The sequence below is a fragment of the Leptinotarsa decemlineata genome, unplaced genomic scaffold (assembly GCF_025532065.1).
Source record: "Leptinotarsa decemlineata unplaced genomic scaffold, Ldec_3_MD MMD2_tig00000035_RagTag_RagTag, whole genome shotgun sequence".
NCBI classification, from domain to species: Eukaryota; Metazoa; Arthropoda; class Insecta; order Coleoptera; family Chrysomelidae; genus Leptinotarsa; species Leptinotarsa decemlineata.
Window position 1 is genome coordinate 26,184,482 of NW_027412540.1, and position 19,118 is coordinate 26,203,599.

Consider the following 19,118-nt stretch of genomic DNA (forward strand, 5'->3'; position numbering starts at 1 on the left):
AGGATTATGACATCAACGTGCTAGGGATCGCACGTTCAAAGAAAAGACCTCGACAATCATCAACTCGTTACAAATTTCGACTTCTGAGGTTTGTCGGTCGTAAGGAAGTGACAGCTGGGTAACAAAAAAACAGGTTTTTTTTAAATGAACAACTGGTTTCGAACCAACAAGTTTTTACTCCAAACTACCAGGGTGATATGATGAGTGACAGTGAGTTAGATAAATAAATAGGTAAGTATTTAATGTTTTTAGACTTTGAATTGGTAATTTTGATTCCGTGATGGATTAAAAAGGTTGTTGACTAAACGAAAACTTTCAGTAGGATTTGTATTTTTGAAAAAATATAATGTTCTATTGGGTTTCTTAGGATAACTACGAATATATTGCAAAACAAACTGTTTCATATGAAATCAACATGTCCGTGATAGTGACATCACGGAATTTGTGGTGACATGTTCTACCTTTTTAAACAAATATTTTTGGATTTATACCATAGTACAATTCCATAATGATAGCCACTGAATTCTCAGAAATATTGCATTAAAACGAAAACGTTGTCAAAATTGTGATTCTATATATTTATCATCATTTTTCCTCATCTGTTCAGTGTAATTTCCGTACGCTACTGCATTTTCTGAGAAATTAGTGCCTACTATTTCGGAATTATAGTATAAACTATATTTATACTATGGTACAACACAGTTTGAAATGAAATGAGAAACGCTAGTCACAGCGGCATCTACTAGCTACTAGTAAAACATAATGTGTATTGTCATTGTCTAAATCTTTAGACAATGTTATTGTTTTCATTTGTTACATATGAAGAGTTTTCGAGGGAAATACGGAGTGGGCGACATCTAGGCTCAATAAGTCAAACTTGTTGAAAATTTTGAGCATTGCCAAGTTCCTGATAGAAGCTGGTAGCTTTGTATATAGACTATAGGTTAGTCTATATACAAAGTTGATGGCATTATTTCTCCATAGTGTTTTTAGTACTTACCATGACCACCAGAGGGTTTGTCAACGTCTGTCACCCAGTTCTGACATCATGCTAGGTACTAGCCTTGCCCTCTGGTTACTGGCGATCAACCAGTACTTAAAATTTAATGGTACACCATAATGCCAGTTCTGGGCTTCTATAGGCTTTCTATTCTTTGGTTTAAATCTTATTTCTCTTCGAACGATGCTATAAGTAGAAAATGAGGAGAATCCATATTTCTTATTAGTCAATGGGCTATTCTTGAACACAGGCAGTAAACAAATCTAAAAAATGAACTTTGAATGTTCAAGCCAGTCTCGGATATATCTACACAGTAGGTTGAATGGACTGTCGGATGTAATCGAATGCCGTTCGTGGTATTAGCCAGGGTAGTAGTAGTGTTCTGATAGGCGTCGGCCCATTCAACCTACTGTATACGTATATCCGAGACTGGCTTGCACATTTGAAGTTCATTTCATTAGATTTGTTTACTGCCTGTCTTTAAGCAGAGCCCACTGACTAATAAGAAAGTTTTTCTTTGTTATTCAGAGGAATCGGGCAAATTTCGGATACTCAGTTAGTTAGTACCTCGTCCACTAGATGCAGTGACATTTTGTTGTTCGCTCCAACTTAGGACGAGGAATGAAATACTTGAAAGAATTTCGATTATCAATTATGTAATATCATTAATTTTACATCGATGATGGCCACTATCTTGCACCGACGAGTGGCTAATGAGCCCGAAACCGTTCTGCAAGTATACCCGTTTCAAAATTGAAGGTCGACTCTTTCAGTTGTATTGCATATGCAGGGAATTTTCTGAGATTCCTGCACTGACGCCTGTAGGATATAATCCAACGCCGTTCGTGGTATTAGCCAGGGGAGTAGTTGTTTTCTGATAGGCGTCAGTCCAATCAACCTACTGTGTAGGTATATCCGAGACTGGCTTGAACATTTAAAGTTCATTTCTTTGGATTTGAATCCATATTTGAACAAAACTTGTTGTGGTTTATGAATCCCCTCATTCAAATTCTCCTTTTGAGTCTCCTTAGTTTTTAAATAACTTTTTGAGGTTTTTCCATAGTTTTCCTATTGTCCCATACTTTTTCTAAACCCCATAAAGGATGTGTAACAGTTCCACAGGTAGAATTTCAGTAAAACTTATTTCTGAGCATTTTATACTACGTATAAAACAAGTATATCACTTCAAATGAATTTTGGACACTGTGGCAACATCTACCAGCCACTATATCAAAATCTATTCAGCATTTCAATTACAAATACAAATGGCAAAAAAGCTTTATTTGAATCATATTTCCTTCGTATATAGATATATAAAGATGACTGACGAAAATGAAGTGCCCACAGATTATCTAGTTTCATTTAACAACCAGGGGAATCCATATTTGAACAGAACTTTGTGAAGTTGTGTAGTTCATGGATGCCTTCATACAGTGTTCTTCAAATTTTCCTTTTGGATCTCGTTAGTTCCCTGTTAAATATAGTGCATAAAAGCTTTTTTGTAGTTTTTTCATTGTCCCAGACTTTTTCAAAGCTCCGTGAAACGTGGAAATCCCACAGTTAGGATTACAGTAAAACTTCTTTCTAGACTTTTCATAATCCGCACAAAACAAGTATAGCACTTCAAGTTATTTTTGAATCCTGTGGCGACATCTACCAGCCACTAGATCAAAAGCCATTCAAAATTTTAATGACAGCCACAAGCGTTGTTTCAATTTCATTACTTCGCACATTGTATATAGACTCGCACTTCCATTGTCTAATATTATATAAAATAATTTGAAATCTCTGAAAGAATCAAAAAAATTAAAAAGAATGACTAAAAATAACAATTATATTAAGCAAAAACCCTGAACTGAAATTACAATGAAATAAATACAAGCAACAATTGAAAATTGAACAATTAACAGGGATTTCAAATCATTTTATATATTAGACAATGGAAGTCAGAACTAATGAAATGCCCCATGAAACATTGTCAACCATCTTCAAACAAACGTTTTTTTGAATCTTATTTTTCATCAAACAACGCTTCAAGTAAAATATGATTGACGAAGTGCCCAGAGATGTGTAATAGTATAATTCGTGTATTCCCTCATACAACTTCGTTCAAATTCTCGTTTTGGATATCCTTAGTTCTTTATTATTCTTGTCTGAAGCTTTTTTCAAAACCTCATAAAAGATGTGTAATAGTTACACAGTCAAGATTATAGTAGAACTTGCTTCTGGAATTTTATAATCCATACAAAATAAGTATTGCCTTCGCATTGTCTATAAATCCTTAGACAATGGCCTTTGTATGTAGACTATCCCTATTGCACTTCAAATGATTTTTGGACCATGTGGCGACATCTACCAGTCAATAGAACAAAAGCCATTCAACATTCCATTTGTTATCAAATGCAGATAGATCTGCCAGAAGCATTGTTCAAACATTGTCTAATCCTTAGACAGTAGTTCAAATCTAATTCCTCTGCTACAACTGAAAGACGATTGACGAAAATAAAGTGTCCAGAAAGATTATCTTCAAATAAACTAATTTCCTTAATATTTTCGAGTACAAAACAATGGATATTTAATTTTCAAATCCCCTGGTAAGCCTTAATTTTTGTAAATAGGAATTACTTTCTCAGGAAATATACCTAATGTAAAATATTCTTCAGTTCTGAGTCTTTTAAAACAATGGCATCAAATTGATTCAATTTTATCCTGTCAATAAATTATTCTTCTTTCCACCCCTACTTTCTTTTGAAGTCAAAATATTACCAAAGAGCACATTTTGTTAGTTTAAACTGGATATGTAATTCAACTATTTCAATTATTCAGTTCTATTAGATGGATATAAAAGTTTGTCTCAGAAAGCAACCGTTATACTGGGAACATTATCAAGAAAGTTGAACGCCTACAGGAAAATTAAATAAATCAGCGAAGAAGAATAATATTACATTTTATTTCCTGTAATGGTTATATAATCAACAAATAATGTCATTACAAAAATAAATACTGCAAATAAATAATTCAGTTTTTTCAATAAGTAACATTTGACATGTACTTTTACTTGGAAAAAATTGAAATTACCAGTGAAACACATTATAGTTGATTCTATTCTATTAGTAATTTTTTACAATAGTGCAACATTGTTTAGATTCTCTCTAACCTAAACCGATCAAAATCACATCTCGTTTGACATCATTGAAATAAATAGTACTTAAAGTAGATTTACGAGTAAAATGCAACTGTATAATTAATAACTATAACAGCAATTTTCTGTACCGAGAAACTGCTTGGTCGATATATATTCTTCAAAGTAATGATGAAAGTAAGACAACTCATACTCTTACACTGTATACAATTTTCTTACAATTGATTTTAGCTCAATTCTCAAACACCCTCAGATGCATTTCTTCGTGCTAATCTCTCAGCACGAGAAGTGCCGGGACCGGTGGAATCAGGATCTACAACAAAATTAGGTAGTTCATGTTTGATCGACGTCCAAAACCTATTAATTTCAATTCTCTCATACAATCAAAATATTCACAAGTCAGGTTGACATAAACATCCTTATGAAAAATTACTTTCGTGCTAAGAGGCGAAACTTTGTGAAAGGATAGTTCTCAGCAGGCTGATCAACAGTATGAAAAATAAATATGACTGGAGTTTTTTCCCAACACCAAATCGTTATTTTTAACACCTCGACACGTGTTTCGATCACCAAGTGATCATCTTCAAAGAGGAAAAGAGAAAGTTTTAATCTTCCTCTTTGAAGATGATCACTTGGTGATCGAAACAAGTGTTGAGGTGTTTCTTCAAAGAGGAAGAGAGAAAGTTTTAATCTTCCTCTTTGAAGATGATCACTTGGTGATCGAAACACGTGTCGAAGTGTTTCTTCAAAGAGAAAGAGAGAAAGTTTTAATCTTCCTCTTTGAAGATGATCACTTGGTGATCGAAACACGTGTCGAGGTGTTTCTTCAAAGAGGAAGAGAGAAAGTTTTAATCTTCCTCTTTGAAGATGATCACTTGGTGATCGAAACACGTGTCGAGGTGTTTCTTCAAAGAGGAAGAGAGAAAGTTTTAATCTTCCTCTTTGAAGATGATCACTTGGTGATCGAAACACGTGTCGAGATGTTAAAAATAACGATTTGGTGTTGGGAAAAAACTCCGGTAATATTAATTACTACACCAAAGGTTCCAAACAGTGCATCATAAGAACAGTATGTCTATCAACCAGTATTTCTTGGTTGAACTGGTATGTTTCTGCATTTTGAGTAAGCAATTTTATGGGAAATATTGATGAAAAAATTCATCAGCAGCAGTGTTGCGACTCTGCTAAAACTTTTGACTGCCTAGATCACGGAATACTGCTGAAAAAACTCATCACTATGGCATCCGTGGAGTTACACATAAAAGGTTCAAAACTTATCCCACAGGTCAAAGTCATATTGTGGAATCCTCAACAGAAGGCAAAATAAAAAATGGGGCACCACAAGGTTTAATACTGGGACCGATACCGTTCTTGTTATACATGAACGATTTAACATTTGTGGATATAAAAGGAAAATTTACCCTATTCGCCGATGATACGATATTATGGCGTAATAAAACTTTATGTAATCTCCAGGAGAATAAGATCAGATATAAAAAAATGAAAAACTGGTGTAACTCCAATCTGCCGTCATTTAATGTTCTCATAACAAACTTAATATCATTCAGCTCCTTTATTGACAGCATCAACAACAAAGGACGCAGAGAAGATGATTGAAAACATACCTAGTTCTAAATTTTTAAGGGCAATAATTGACAATAAACTTAAATTCACTGATCACATTGTAACCTTCAATAAAAAACTAGCTTCAGAGTGTTTTGCAGTGAGAATAATTTTATAAGAAACCTGGTTTGTTTGCTGCTAAATAGGGTTATTTCTCGCTCATTCATTCTCATTCAAATTATGGAGTTCCCTTCTGGGGAGTATGTTGCAAACTCAATTGCAGACTGTTTTCATTATACTAGAAAGAGCTATAAGATCCATGCGCAATGCCAAAAGTCGAGACTTTGCAAACTCTTGTTTGAACTACATGAAATTTTGAGTCTTTGGAATTTTCATTTTAGAAACAGGCTGATTAACAAACTTTTATTTAGCAGCTACTCCAATAAATATGCCCTTCGTCAAGTTAATGACCTAAGATTACTCATACCATCCTCCATTCTAGTCAAAGACTCCTTATATTATAATGGTCTTAAGATATTTAACCATTTACATGATCATATTAAAATTATAGAGGATAACTGTAAAGTTGGGAAATCAGTAAAATATTTATTACGTGGTAGACTCTATATTATAGTAAAGAAGAGTTCTACGAGGACAGCTTTTTTCCAACTCATTTCATGATCTAATTTTTAATATATAAACAAAGTATGATACAGTGCATTTTTAATATTTTAAACTTTTCTGGTATTGTTTCTGTAGCATGTAATACTTCTCTTCAGTATCCGTATGTAATGTATGTGTTTGGATATACAAACTGTTAGTTTAGACACGCCCGAAAAAGCTACTGTATAACTAAACACGTGTTGCGTGTTTTCATCCAGTATCAGCCGATTCCATCACATATAAACAATGTTATATTATCACAAAAGCATTTCAAAATTCTCAACTTCCAATATCCTCATTTATTCAAAGATTTTATGACCCGGCAAATTCAATGAAATCTTTCCTTTTTCAATTGATTGAGTGTAACAAATGTTGAAAAATAAATTGACTATTATTCTGTATAATGAATAAAGATTCAAGTATTTGGTAGCATCCCGGTTGTCACTTTATTGAAATATAACTTATTGAAATTGACAGAGAAGCAACAAGATATTATACAAGCGAGGAAAAAACAAAGCTGGTGAATGCCAAAGTAGTCAATGATGACCTTGAAACGTTGGGGTGTACAAAACTGCAAAAAATATACTATTTCAGTACATAAAAAAACATTAGTTTTTCGATTCTGGTTGTTTTTGTGCAAATATTGGGTTATACTCATTGGGGAATTCAGACTGGAAAACTCACCGAACTACAACAGATCGGACCGAACAGAAATTTCGGAACAAGTGGAGGAGCACATATTGAATATGTGCACGGACCACATGACACCGAAGTACACCTTTAACACAAACTTCACAACCAAAATCATAAGCCGTGAAGAGTGGAAGACCATTAGTCATCCCGAAAACATGTTTGGAAAAAACACCTGGTATACAGATGGATCAAACATGGAACGGGAGCTGGAATATACCGAGCGGATAGAAATTAAGACTACAGCTATTCGCTAGGACTATACACATCCGTCTTTCGGGCCCACTAGGGGCTCTGACAAACCCAAAGGAGACATCAAAACTGGTCTGGGAATGCCATGAAGAACTGAATAAACTTGCAAACAGGAACAAATCAACTTTGTACTGGGTGCCAGGGCATTCAGGAATCACAGGGAATGATAAAGCTGATGAATGTGCTAGATGCGGATCATCAACTGGACAAAAGTACCTGGCAACAAACACAGTGGAGCCTTCATTAGGGAACCGTCCGAGAATAATTACAGGGTTACTAACCGGTCATTGTTTGCTTAGAGGATACCTGAATAAAATGGGGCTGTGCAACGGAGACCTCAACTGCAACGAAGGGATAGAAACAGCTCTACACATCTTATGCGAATGTGAGGCACTGAATCACAGGAGGCAGGTATGGACATACGAAATTACGCCCAGAAGAATATGACGAACATCCAACACGGAAACTTGTACACACTAGTACAGGGAACGAGACTGATGGAATGGGTGTCATGAGAAGATGGGAGAATAAACGCAATAAGCCCAAGAGGCTGCAGTGTTTTCTGAAGACTTGGACTAAAGGGACAAGTCAGACAATGCCCAAGGGACCAAAAAAAAAGGTTATGATCATAAGAACTGATCCTCATCAATATTCAAAACTTTGATTCCAATAAATTGTTTTTAGAAACCTTTATATTGATCAGTGAAACTTCCATTACTGTCAAAATAACAATACCGTACAACTTTCACCATATAAAGTAATTAGTAATGAATTTTGAAAATTTTTCTGGAAGTACAGCTTATGAACTTTCAGATTCGTGGTTGAAGCATTCGAAATATAAATACTTTTCGTTTAATTTCGGGGAGTATGATTTGTGTCTGGTTTATCAACACATTCTTTGCCATTATGGTCTATGGGGCCGAGACGAAAGTGAACCAACAAAAACAGCGCCTTATAGTCCAAGATCATTTCTACGGTTCTATACTCCGAAGATGTGTTTTGAATGGGGAATGTTCCTCAATTTGGGTTATTACAGCAAATAAAGTCGAGTTTAATTCATGAGTTTTTCAAATTCACTTCGAAAAGTATTCAAATTGACGTTTCAAATGTTGGGTTTTAATTTTTAAAGGGATGTTTCTAATTCACATGTTGGCAACAGCGCCTATATCAAGTTTAAAACTCTTTTTCAGAAATTCGGTCTGTAACTGGTTTACCGAAACTTAGTTTACGCAGAGAACATATAGATATTATATTCCTTCATAAATTGCTAAATTTTAGAATTAATTGCTCAACTCTTCTTGCCCAAGTAAATCTGCATGTTCCCTCTAGAAAAACACGAAATAATCTAACCTTTGCAATAGATTACCATAGGTGTAACTATGGAATGCATTCTCCTTTATCAAGAATAGTCATAAACGGGAACAAAACAAAATTCGATCTCTTTCATATTTCCGAGGACATTCTTAGAAATAAGTTAAGATATACTTATTCTTAAATTGCTTGTATCTGTCATTTACTTTTATTCTCGCTTCATTTCGATTCTCTATTATAACTGTTTAAATTGTTATTACTTATAATTAAATTAGATAAGATTTGTGTTAACAATCTGATATTTGTATAACTTATATTAAATGGGAGTTACCCGTGAATAAATAAATAAATAAATAAAAAATAATTTATACGTACCTAGATATTCTACTTTAAAAAAGGAAAATTATCTTTATAAACCAACAATTGAGGCAAAATATAAATTAAGTTCAATACCACCTCCACAAGCCACATAAACAACAGTTGTTTTGTTATTTATTTATATAGAGGAAGATAGGTTAGGTGCACAAAATGTCATTTGTCACAGAATGTCTCAGAACTCGGAACATAAGTAAACAGAACAGTACGCCTCTCAAATATGTCAATTTTGTTTGTCTCATACAGGTAACAGATTCATTGTCCTTTATTAGCTATAACAGATGTTGCCAAATGGTGAAATAGAAATGAATCCCTTTAAATGTTGAATGCATTTTTTTTAATGCATTATTTCATTCCTCTTTTTTTTAATATTTAAATAATTTCTTAAAGAAAAAGGTTGAAATGATAAGTTAAAAATGCGTTGTTTTAGAGCTCTTTTATGAAAACTACTTGATTTTCGTTAGGAGGAACATTTCCCATTGTATATGAATACGACACCTACGATGTCTAGGACACTTTTTTGATTTTTCAATCGGTTTATTGAAATGTAAAAATACATTAGATTGAAAGGTATAAAGAAGTCATGCCGAAAAAACATTTAATGTTGTGAAACTCAAACTACTATGAAATTGATAACGTTTCATTTCAACTTGTTCGATCTTTTCATTTCAATTCATTAATTTTTGTAGTTTTCAAAGCGCGTTCTGCGAATTTTTATAACCGTTAACTGTTACGACTTCAATTAAAAGTGCTTTTTGGACTGTCGTGAATTTATATTTCTCTCAAAAAATTTAATCACAAACTATAACATTAAGAAAACACTTCCATGATAATAATAAATAAAACATACATTGGAACACAGGTATATTTTGATCTTTATATTTTCCTCTAAATTTATTTCATTTTCACTACTATAATCAAGAATTGTTGGTTATCAAATTAAAAATGTTTGCAATTAATTTCCTTAAATCTACATCATTTGTCTAATTTATACATTATCCATTTCAACCTAAAAAGTGTCTTATTTCAGATATAATATAAAAATTCAAGCGGGTATGTACACACAGCAACATAAATGATAAAACGATATCATCTGGACAAATAAAAAAGCAACCCCTGTGCAATCATTCTTCAATTTACCTACTTTTACTAGTACTAGGCGTGCTATTTTTGGAATTGCTCGAACCCGTGGATGCAGGGCTGCCTTCTTTAGTGGCGCCATTAGTGGACTTGGCTGGTTGGGGAATTATCGTAATTTCGTCGTTGATCTTCAACGATTTCAACTGTTCAGACTTTCCGGCTGGAGATGGTGTGGCTTTTTTATCCATTACTCGCTTAGCCACCACACTGTGAGCGGAATAAACGTGATTTTCAAACTGCTTGTACATGCCAAATGTAGCTGTACACACTGTACACTTGTAGGACAAGTGAGCTGGTTTCAGAATCGTGTTATGATCTCTTGCGACGTGGTTGAGGAGCTTCCATTGATACACCTGGAATTTAAAATGTTCAATTACTATTCCATCTGTCTGAAAAAATGTGCACAATATTCAGAATTTGCAAATATGACCGACTCTGGAGTGTATAAACCGACTTGCGGTTGTTGTCCAAAATTTTATATCGGACAAACCAGAAGAACGTTTTCCAAAAGAATAAAAGACCATAGACGTAGTTTTTTCAAAATTTGCGAATAATCTTCTGACAAAGGGGCACGAGTTCAATCACGATTACTACCCATTTCATTTGGGAGAGAAATTTTCAAAACTCAACCTTTTAGAATAGATGTAAAAATTCGCAAATATTATCGACTCTGGAGTGTACAAGTCGACTTGCAGTTGTTGTCCAAAATTTTATATCGGACAAACCAGAAGAACGTTTTCCAAAAGAATAAAAGACCATAGACGTAGTTTTTTCAAAATTTGCGAATAATCTTTCGACAAAGGGGCATGAGTTCAATCACGATTACTACCCATTTTATTTGGGAGAGAAATTTTCAAAACTCAACCTTTTAGAATAGATGTAAAAATTCGGGACTATTGATCAAATAGATTTCAATTGTTTCACTTTATTAAATTCAGTTATAGTGTAGTAAATATTGTTATTCATTATTTTCCAGTTTTATGTGTTGTTCCTAGATAGGTAAATAGTTTAGATAATAGTTTATCATGTAGAAATTTCGCAGGTGATAATATTCATGATTCAAATTACTATAAAAGCATGACATAGAATTTGTACAAACAGTATTGTGACGCCTGAAGATACTATCATATAGCGAAACACGTGTCACGGTTTTGTAAACTTTCAAGTGTGTTTTTGAATACATTAGAATTTGTGGAATACTGAAAATTGATGTATCCACTAGGCCTTGCATATTATATCGTCAATGCATTTGAGAACGAAAATATACTACAAGGAATTTTTTAAATCTCTTTAAAGCAACTGTTTAAATCATGAATATGAATATTTGTTATAAGAGGAATTTGGAATAAGAGGCGATGCTTTAGAATGGTTCGAATCTTATTCAAGTTACCGTAGACAAAAAATAAAAATCTTCTCAGATAGTATAGTTGGTCTGCTAGATACAAAGAAAAATAATATAGGCATTCCATAGGGAAGCACAACTATTTATTGTTTTAGAAATTTTGAAGGACAAAAATTATGATTTTCATCACATAGCCAAATTATTTTATTTATTAATTTACGGCAATGCATATTTTTTACGAAATAATTAACAAGTTCACACATATGTATTTAACAGTAATCTAAGCTAGGTTTAAGGGAAAAAAAATGTAAAAATGAATTAATGAATTACAATTTCTTCAATTTTTTTTAATGTTTCCAAAGAAGAATTAAAAAATTCTAAATCTACACTGTATGTATTTGCAAGCCTCAAAATTCTACCTACAGATTCATTCTGGTCAAAGTTGGTGCGACAAAAAAATACTTTGAAGATTGAAGATGATACCATTGATTATTTAATGAATTACTGAAAGATGTGATTCTAATCTTCTCTGAGCCAGAATATTCAAGTTAAGAATGTCCAATATAATTTTAAAGTTATATTCGCCAATATAATATACGGGTTTATATGCAGAGTACCATAAAAACTTATTTTGAACACTTTCAAGCATATCAATATCCACATGATATGAAGGGCACCAAATTGTGGAATTGTATTCGATTATTGATCCAAATATTGAACAATATACGATTTTTTTTTGAAGTGAGAGATAATTCATTTGCAGATCTAAGGAAGAAACCTAACATTTTTAGTGCTATAGAAGTAATATTTGCAATATGAGATTTAAATGACATTTTTGGGTCGAGAGTGATTCCTAAATCTCTGATTGTGTTTGTTGTTTTCAGTTCTGATTGATTGATTTTATAGGGCCGGTTAATGGGATTTTTGTTTCAGAAAAAAGTATATTTTTGACATTTGTCTATATTTAATTGCAGTAGATTCGTATCACACCAGGGAGCAAAGTTAGACAAATGGTACTGTAATAATTCTGTATCAGTCAAGTCATACAAAAGAAATTTACTATAAAGAATAACATCTTTCAAGAAATTTACAAGTACGTTGAAAAGCAATGGCCCTAAATGAGAACCCTGTGGTACATCCGATGAAACTGGGATTGAGGAAGATACTGAGTTACCATATTTTACAAATTGTACTCTGTAGGCTAGATAATTTTCAATCCATTTCAGAATGATTTTTGAAAACCCAAAGTGTTTATGCAACAACAAATTGTGGTTTACTCGGTCAAATGCCTTTGAAAAATATGTGTAAATAGAATCCACCTGGTGTCTATTTTCAAAGGCATTTATTATGGTGTTGATAAATGAGCAGATTTGTGCATATCATAGATATGCTCATAGGACATACAACAAAGAATATCCATTTCATGTAAACTGTGGAATATCTCAGGAACACGAATATGATTTCCATAGGACATCCAACGTTGGTCAGGAAAAACTCGTCAAGAAAATTATTCACCGCTCTTTAGAGCAGCGAGCAGAAAAATATAAAAACACTTACCCTTCCACAAACAGGACACCTTCCAGAATCTTTGCTCTTATTGGCGGCATCTTGCATACTAGACGTGACAAGACCGTGAGATCCCAACAAATGTCTTTCGAGACCTTGATCCGTGAAAAATCTGAACTGACATTTCTGACAGTTGAGCGGAGGTCTATTATAAATCATCTTTGGATGAATCTTTATTTTGTGTATCCACTGCATGTGGTTCCTCAATTGCTCCAGATCTTTGATATATCCATCGCATATCTCACATACGACAAAGGAATTCTTTGTGGTAGTGTCTCCTGGTTTGGCTGGCGTAGAAGGAGACACCGTAGAGCTGGTACCACGAGGCAATGGGGTTATCGATATGCTGGGCTGCTGAGACGGTTTTTTGGCTTGGTTCTGGAAAATGAGATTGAATTTATTGAAGGTTTCATGTGACTGCATAATTTATTGTTCAAATGTCAGTTCCACTCCCAGATTACATCAAAGAGATTTCCATAGAAATATATGTCTAATTCGAACACCATTATTACAAATTCCTTACAACCTGAAGGAATGTACAATAATTTTTAAAGATATTTAATAGGGATCCGAATAGTTTGTATCATAGTATATCACAGATTTTTTTATATACAGAATTATTATTTTCGAAACTGAAATTATTTTAGTTGCTAAATTCTTACTGCAAATAAAGTTAAACCATTAACCATCTAAGCATCTAGATTTCATTCCAGAGTGATCAACCACTAGAAAAACCATAATATTAACATTTATTAAATAAAAAAAAAATAAGTAATGAATTTTGAGAAAATAATCCCTCAACGACGAATTTCACCATGATATTCAGTAACATAATGCATGCACTAGCTAACTAATGTTCCAGCTTGCTAGAATTTGTCAAGAATCAGCAAAGCAATATAAAAAATTATAACTCATTAAAACAGTTCATTGTATGATTTTCACTATAAAGGGTTTTACAAAAACTGGTGTTTCGCTATACAAACGTTAATATGTGAAAACAATACGTTAATATGTTTATAACAATACATTTTCTGAGCTGAGGCCGATTGACCGAGGCGTACCGCAGGGATCGGTTTTGGGGCCGCTTTTGTTCGTTATTTACATCAATGATTTTTACAACTACATGAAGCCATGTCACAGTGTACTATTTGCTGACGATACATCCTTGATATACTTTTCAATGAATAATTCAGCTCTTGATAAGTCTATGGAAATACAAAAAAAAGCGGAGCACTGGTTCAGTGTCAACAAACTCATGACTCATGAATAAGGAAAAATCACAAAACATAATTGTTTCTATGGCTCTGCCATTACCTGAGTTCCAGTGTGTCAAATTATTGGGTTTTACTCTGGACAATAGGCAATATTGGTCAAGCCACATTTCAAGTTTGAAAAGTAAGCTATCGAGTGCCTTATTTTTACTTAGACAGCTGAAACCAATAACAAATTTCGCTACGGTGAAAACAGTATTTTGCTCGCTCATACAGTCTCACATTTCTGCCCAATGCATTTTCATATTACAGAAAAAAGCTCGTGAGAATTCTTGCTGGAAAAAAAACTGTTTTTATTCCACTTTAGAATATTTAGAACATGTGACGCACTTTTGACGCAAGGAAGATGCTCGTCAAACCTCCACACTTAATTTGAATATGTTAATATACCCTGTAAACTTGTTACAAATTTTTACTGTTTATTTTATTTTAGACTAGTCTGACTTGTCATAAATGTATTTTATACATAACATGATCAAATAAATATATCTATCTAATAATAAGTTGAGAAACCTATGGTATAGCGGTTTTTGTAAAACTCTTTATAGTGAGAATCATACAATTAACTGTAACAATGAAATTTAATATGGATTTTCATCAAGTATCGACCAATTCTATTCAATTACAAATAAATATGTTTTTGGTGGATCAAGATGTTGAAATTTTTAAATTGTTCGCATTTAATGTTTGAAGTAATCAAACTCTCGAATTCCTTTGAGATGGTCGGTGTGATGGATAAGTGGATCACTCTGTATTCTGTTTGAAGGTGATTGACAATGTTTCGTGATGAATTTCACTAGTTCGGACTTCCATTGTCTATTAGATAAAATGATTTGAAATCCCTGAAACAAGTAAAAAAGAATAATTAAAAAAAAGAGAATAGTTGAAAATAACAATTATATTAAGCAACAATAAACCTGAAATGAAATGATAGTAAAATAACCTACAAGTAAAAATATAATAATTGAATAAATAAAAATTAAAGGAATGCAAAAAAAAAAAAAAAAAAAATAATAAAAATAAAAAAGTGTAGAGATTCCAAGTCACGTTAGTTCACAACGTTTCGATTGTTGGTTTCTACAATCGTCTTCGGGTGATGACTGGACTGATTCCTCCGAGAGATGACTATTTTATAGGTCGTTGAAATACTTTCACTTTCTCTACTTTCCATTTTCCGCTTCACTGATTCCGTGAGAGATGACCGATTTGGCGGGAGTTGGTCATTTCTCGTTTGATGATGGGTTTCCATATGTTTCGTATATCTACGCTGGCCTGGCTGAATACGTTGTTGGACAACATGTATGCGGCTTCCTTAAATTTTCTCCTGAACCAATGTTCCTCTCTGTGCACAATCTCAGCTTGGGACCACTCGATGTTGTGTTGATGGGTCCAAACATGGTCTGCTATTCCTGATTTGCTGGTTTCTCCTCGCTGTGTGTGCTTCTTGTGCTCGGCAATGCGAATATTCAGTGGCCTCTTAGTTTCACCAATATAGGATTTTCCGCACTCACAGGGTATCCGGTAAATGCAATTCTTGGAATCGCAGTCCGCGTTTGGGGGCCTGGTTTTCGTGAGGCTGCTACGGATAGTGTTACCGGATCTAAAACAGGTTCTAATGTTGTACTTGGAACCAATTCTTCTTATCCTCTCCGATAATCCTCTGATGTAGGGAAGTGAAAGCACTGGTTGTGACGGCTTCTCTTCCTTGCGAGGCTCCTGCTGTCTTTTGGCCAAAGTCTTTTCTACCATCGCTTTGGAGTATCCATTCCGCTGAAGATCACTTTTGATGATGTCTAGTTCCTTCTCGAGACCTTCCTTTGTATTACAAAGCCCAAAAGCACGGTCTAATAGAGTCTTGATGATTCCTCTTTTTGTCGATTGATGGTGGTTGGATTCGTGGTTCAGATACTGTCCCGTATGAGTGGGTTTTCGGTATACAGATGTTTCCCACTTAGTGTCGGTCCTCTTCACCAAAACGTCTAAGAATGGCAATTCATTGTGGATTTCCTTCTCCATTGTGAAAGTGATGGAAGGTCTCACGCTGTTGATGTGTTTCAGAAAGGCGTCTAGTTCAGTATTCCCGTGGTTCCATATTATGAAGGTGTCGTCAACATATCTCAACCAGACTCGAGGTTTCTTGTGGGCTTCTTCAATGGCCAGAGTTTCAAACCACTCCATATATATGTTGGCTATGACTGGTGAAAGTGGCGATCCCATTGGCAGTCCCTCATCTTGTGTAAAGAATTCGTCCTTCAGTTGGAAATAACAGTTTCGTACACAGCATCCTAGTAATTCCATAATTACTTCTATAGGTAGATTCGTTCTCTCTTTCAGGTTCCCGTCTTCGGATAGCTTCCTCTGTATGATTTGGAGTGCTTCCGTCCGAGTGCGTTCCGGTCGAACGCACCGGATAGATCCGGTAACACTATCCGTAGCAGCCTCACGAAAACCAGGCCCCCAAACGCGGACTGCGATTCCAAGAATTGCATTTACCGGATACCCTGTGAGTGCGGAAAATCCTATATTGGTGAAACTAAGAGGCCATTGAATATTCGCATTGCCGAGCACAAGAAGCACACACAGCGAGGAGAAACCAGCAAATCAGGAATAGCAGACCATGTTTGGACCCATCAACACAACATCGAGTGGTCCCAAGCTGAGATTTTGCACAGAGAGGAACATTGGTTCAGGAGAAAATTTAAGGAAGCCGCATACATGTTGTCCAACAACGTATTCAGCCAGGCCAGCGTAGATATACGAAACATATGGAAACCCATCATCAAACGAGAAATGACCAACTCCCGCCAAATCGGTCATCTCTCACGGAATCAGTGAAGCGGAAAATGGAAAGTAGAGAAAGTGAAAGTATTTCAACGACCTATAAAATAGTCATCTCTCGGAGGAATCAGTCCAGTCATCACCCGAAGACGATTGTAGATACCAACAATCGAAACGTTGTGAACTAACGTGACTTGGAATCTCTACACTTTTTTATTTTTATTATTTTTTTTTTTGCATTCCTTTAATTTTTATTTATTCAATTATTATATTTTTACTTGTAGGTTATTTTACTATCATTTCATTTCAGGTTTATTGTTGCTTAATATAATTGTTATTTTCAACTATTCTCTTTTTTTTTTAATTATTCTTTTTTACTTGTTTCAGGGATTTCAAATCATTTTATCTAATAGACAATGGAAGTCCGAACTAGTGAAACTCTGTATTCTGTCATGACGAGATTATTTGAAAAACAATAAAGCAAATGCAGAAAAATGCCCCACAAAAGTTATTCTTCATTCATTACAAAATAATTTGTTTTGTTACGATTTGCAACGGCCAGAACTAATCTGAAATCAAGCAAACTTTTACAGTTAGAACGTTTCAAATAGAATTCATTTCATTGAAAGTGCAAAATAAGACAATTCAACTTCTCGTTCAAATTAGTTCTTTGAAAACCCTTACACGGTGGTTAGATATGTGTTAACAGTTGTTGAGCATGTCATTTTAGCGACTCAGAAACTAAAAGAGAGCAAAACTGATACGCAGGCAAATCTGTCGTACCTGAACGGCCATTGTGCTAGAGGCGGAAGGCATGTTGGGAAGAAACATGTGGCCAGGATTACCAAGCCGGCCGCCTATCTCTTGTCCTCCCACCACCTAACACACAGTCCAATTTGCATCACGATGATAAAGAGAAATACTACATGTGAGTGCATAAAAATACAATTCTATGGTCAAACACAAAATATTCCTACTGATTTCTTACTTCGTTCAATGAATTATTTGAAAACATATCTTTGAAATGTCTTTTTACTTTTGTAGTGATGTCACTATTTCTGATCAATTTCGAGGTATTGTCTTGCGAATTTTTTTTTAGTCTACCTTTGAAAATTTCCAAGTTTCATCCTTTAAAAGTAAAACGCCATTTAAAAAATAAGTGGGTGAAGCCTTGGTAGATAACCAATTATCTGATTAACCCGTTATAATTCATTTTTCCTACCATGTAAATTCTCAGCCACAACCCAAGAGGTCCACCATTTTTCTTTTATTTAGTAAAACAATATTTTTTTTTAATAATAAAAGGACGAGAAAGATGGTAACCAGCCTTTTTTCTTTGGCCCTTACTCTGACCAAGAATGTGTGGTGTAACTGTACGATTTCTCTGAAATCTAGGCCGACCACACATGATCATATCAATGCCAGGGTGTTGCTGGAGGGCCTGATAGGTCCCCCAGACCCCTTGGAGGGGTCATAACTGACTCTTATAACATTACAACCTATGACATGTTGTGGCCTTTCTTATTTTTTTTTTAGGTAAGTGTCCTCCAGATAAGATGTAGACTGAACTAAACAAAAAATCCCTTGAAAATCCACTAACTGATATCAGGATTATTGATTGAAGTGGGAGCATATTAATAACGTATGAAATGTACAAATATTCTAACATCAACTTTTTTTTTTTTTTTTTAATTATAAATTTACATTGTATGTATTTGCAATTCTCAAAATTCTACCTACAGATTCACTCCGGCCATAGTTGGTGCGACAAAAGGGTACTTTGAAGATTTCCGAATTTCTTATTCTCCTTGAATTCACATTTAAAGTTATAAGTTCGACAAGTTCCGGGAAATTGATGCTACCATTGATTATTTTATGAATTAGTGTAAGATCTGCTTCTAATCTTCTATGAGCCAGAGTATTCAAGTTAAGAATGTCCAATATAATTTTATAGTCATATTCACCAATATGATATCCCAGTTTATATGCAGAGTACATTAAAAACTTATTTTGAACACTTTCAAG

At 34.3% G+C, this 19,118-nt stretch overlaps 1 protein-coding gene and 1 long non-coding RNA gene across 7 annotated transcripts in view; one reads left to right on the forward strand and one right to left on the reverse strand.

The window, feature by feature from the left end:
* The first annotated feature begins 3,398 nt into the window (after nucleotides 1–3,398).
* On the forward strand, nucleotides 3,399–4,156 carry LOC141481078 (uncharacterized). The gene is made up of 2 exons (XR_012464747.1): nucleotides 3,399–3,594; nucleotides 3,836–4,156. It is a non-coding gene; the product is annotated as an uncharacterized lncRNA (long non-coding RNA).
* The window catches only part of MEP-1 (zinc finger protein MEP-1), a 41,375-nt gene continuing 26,188 nt past the window's right edge, over nucleotides 3,932–19,118 (reverse strand). For 5 of the 6 annotated variants that reach the window (XM_074172169.1, XM_074172167.1, XM_074172166.1 and 2 more), the window contains 4 exons: nucleotides 17,877–17,972; nucleotides 13,036–13,422; nucleotides 10,141–10,489; nucleotides 3,932–4,455 (listed from right to left, as the gene is read on the reverse strand). In XM_074172169.1, the coding sequence (XP_074028270.1) occupies nucleotides 4,382–4,455; nucleotides 10,141–10,489; nucleotides 13,036–13,422; nucleotides 17,877–17,972 (906 nt within the window). In that variant the 3' untranslated portion in view covers nucleotides 3,932–4,381. The remainder of the gene's footprint in view (nucleotides 4,456–10,140; nucleotides 10,490–13,035; nucleotides 13,423–17,876; nucleotides 17,973–19,118) is intronic. The other variant, XM_074172170.1, reaches the window with a different exon arrangement.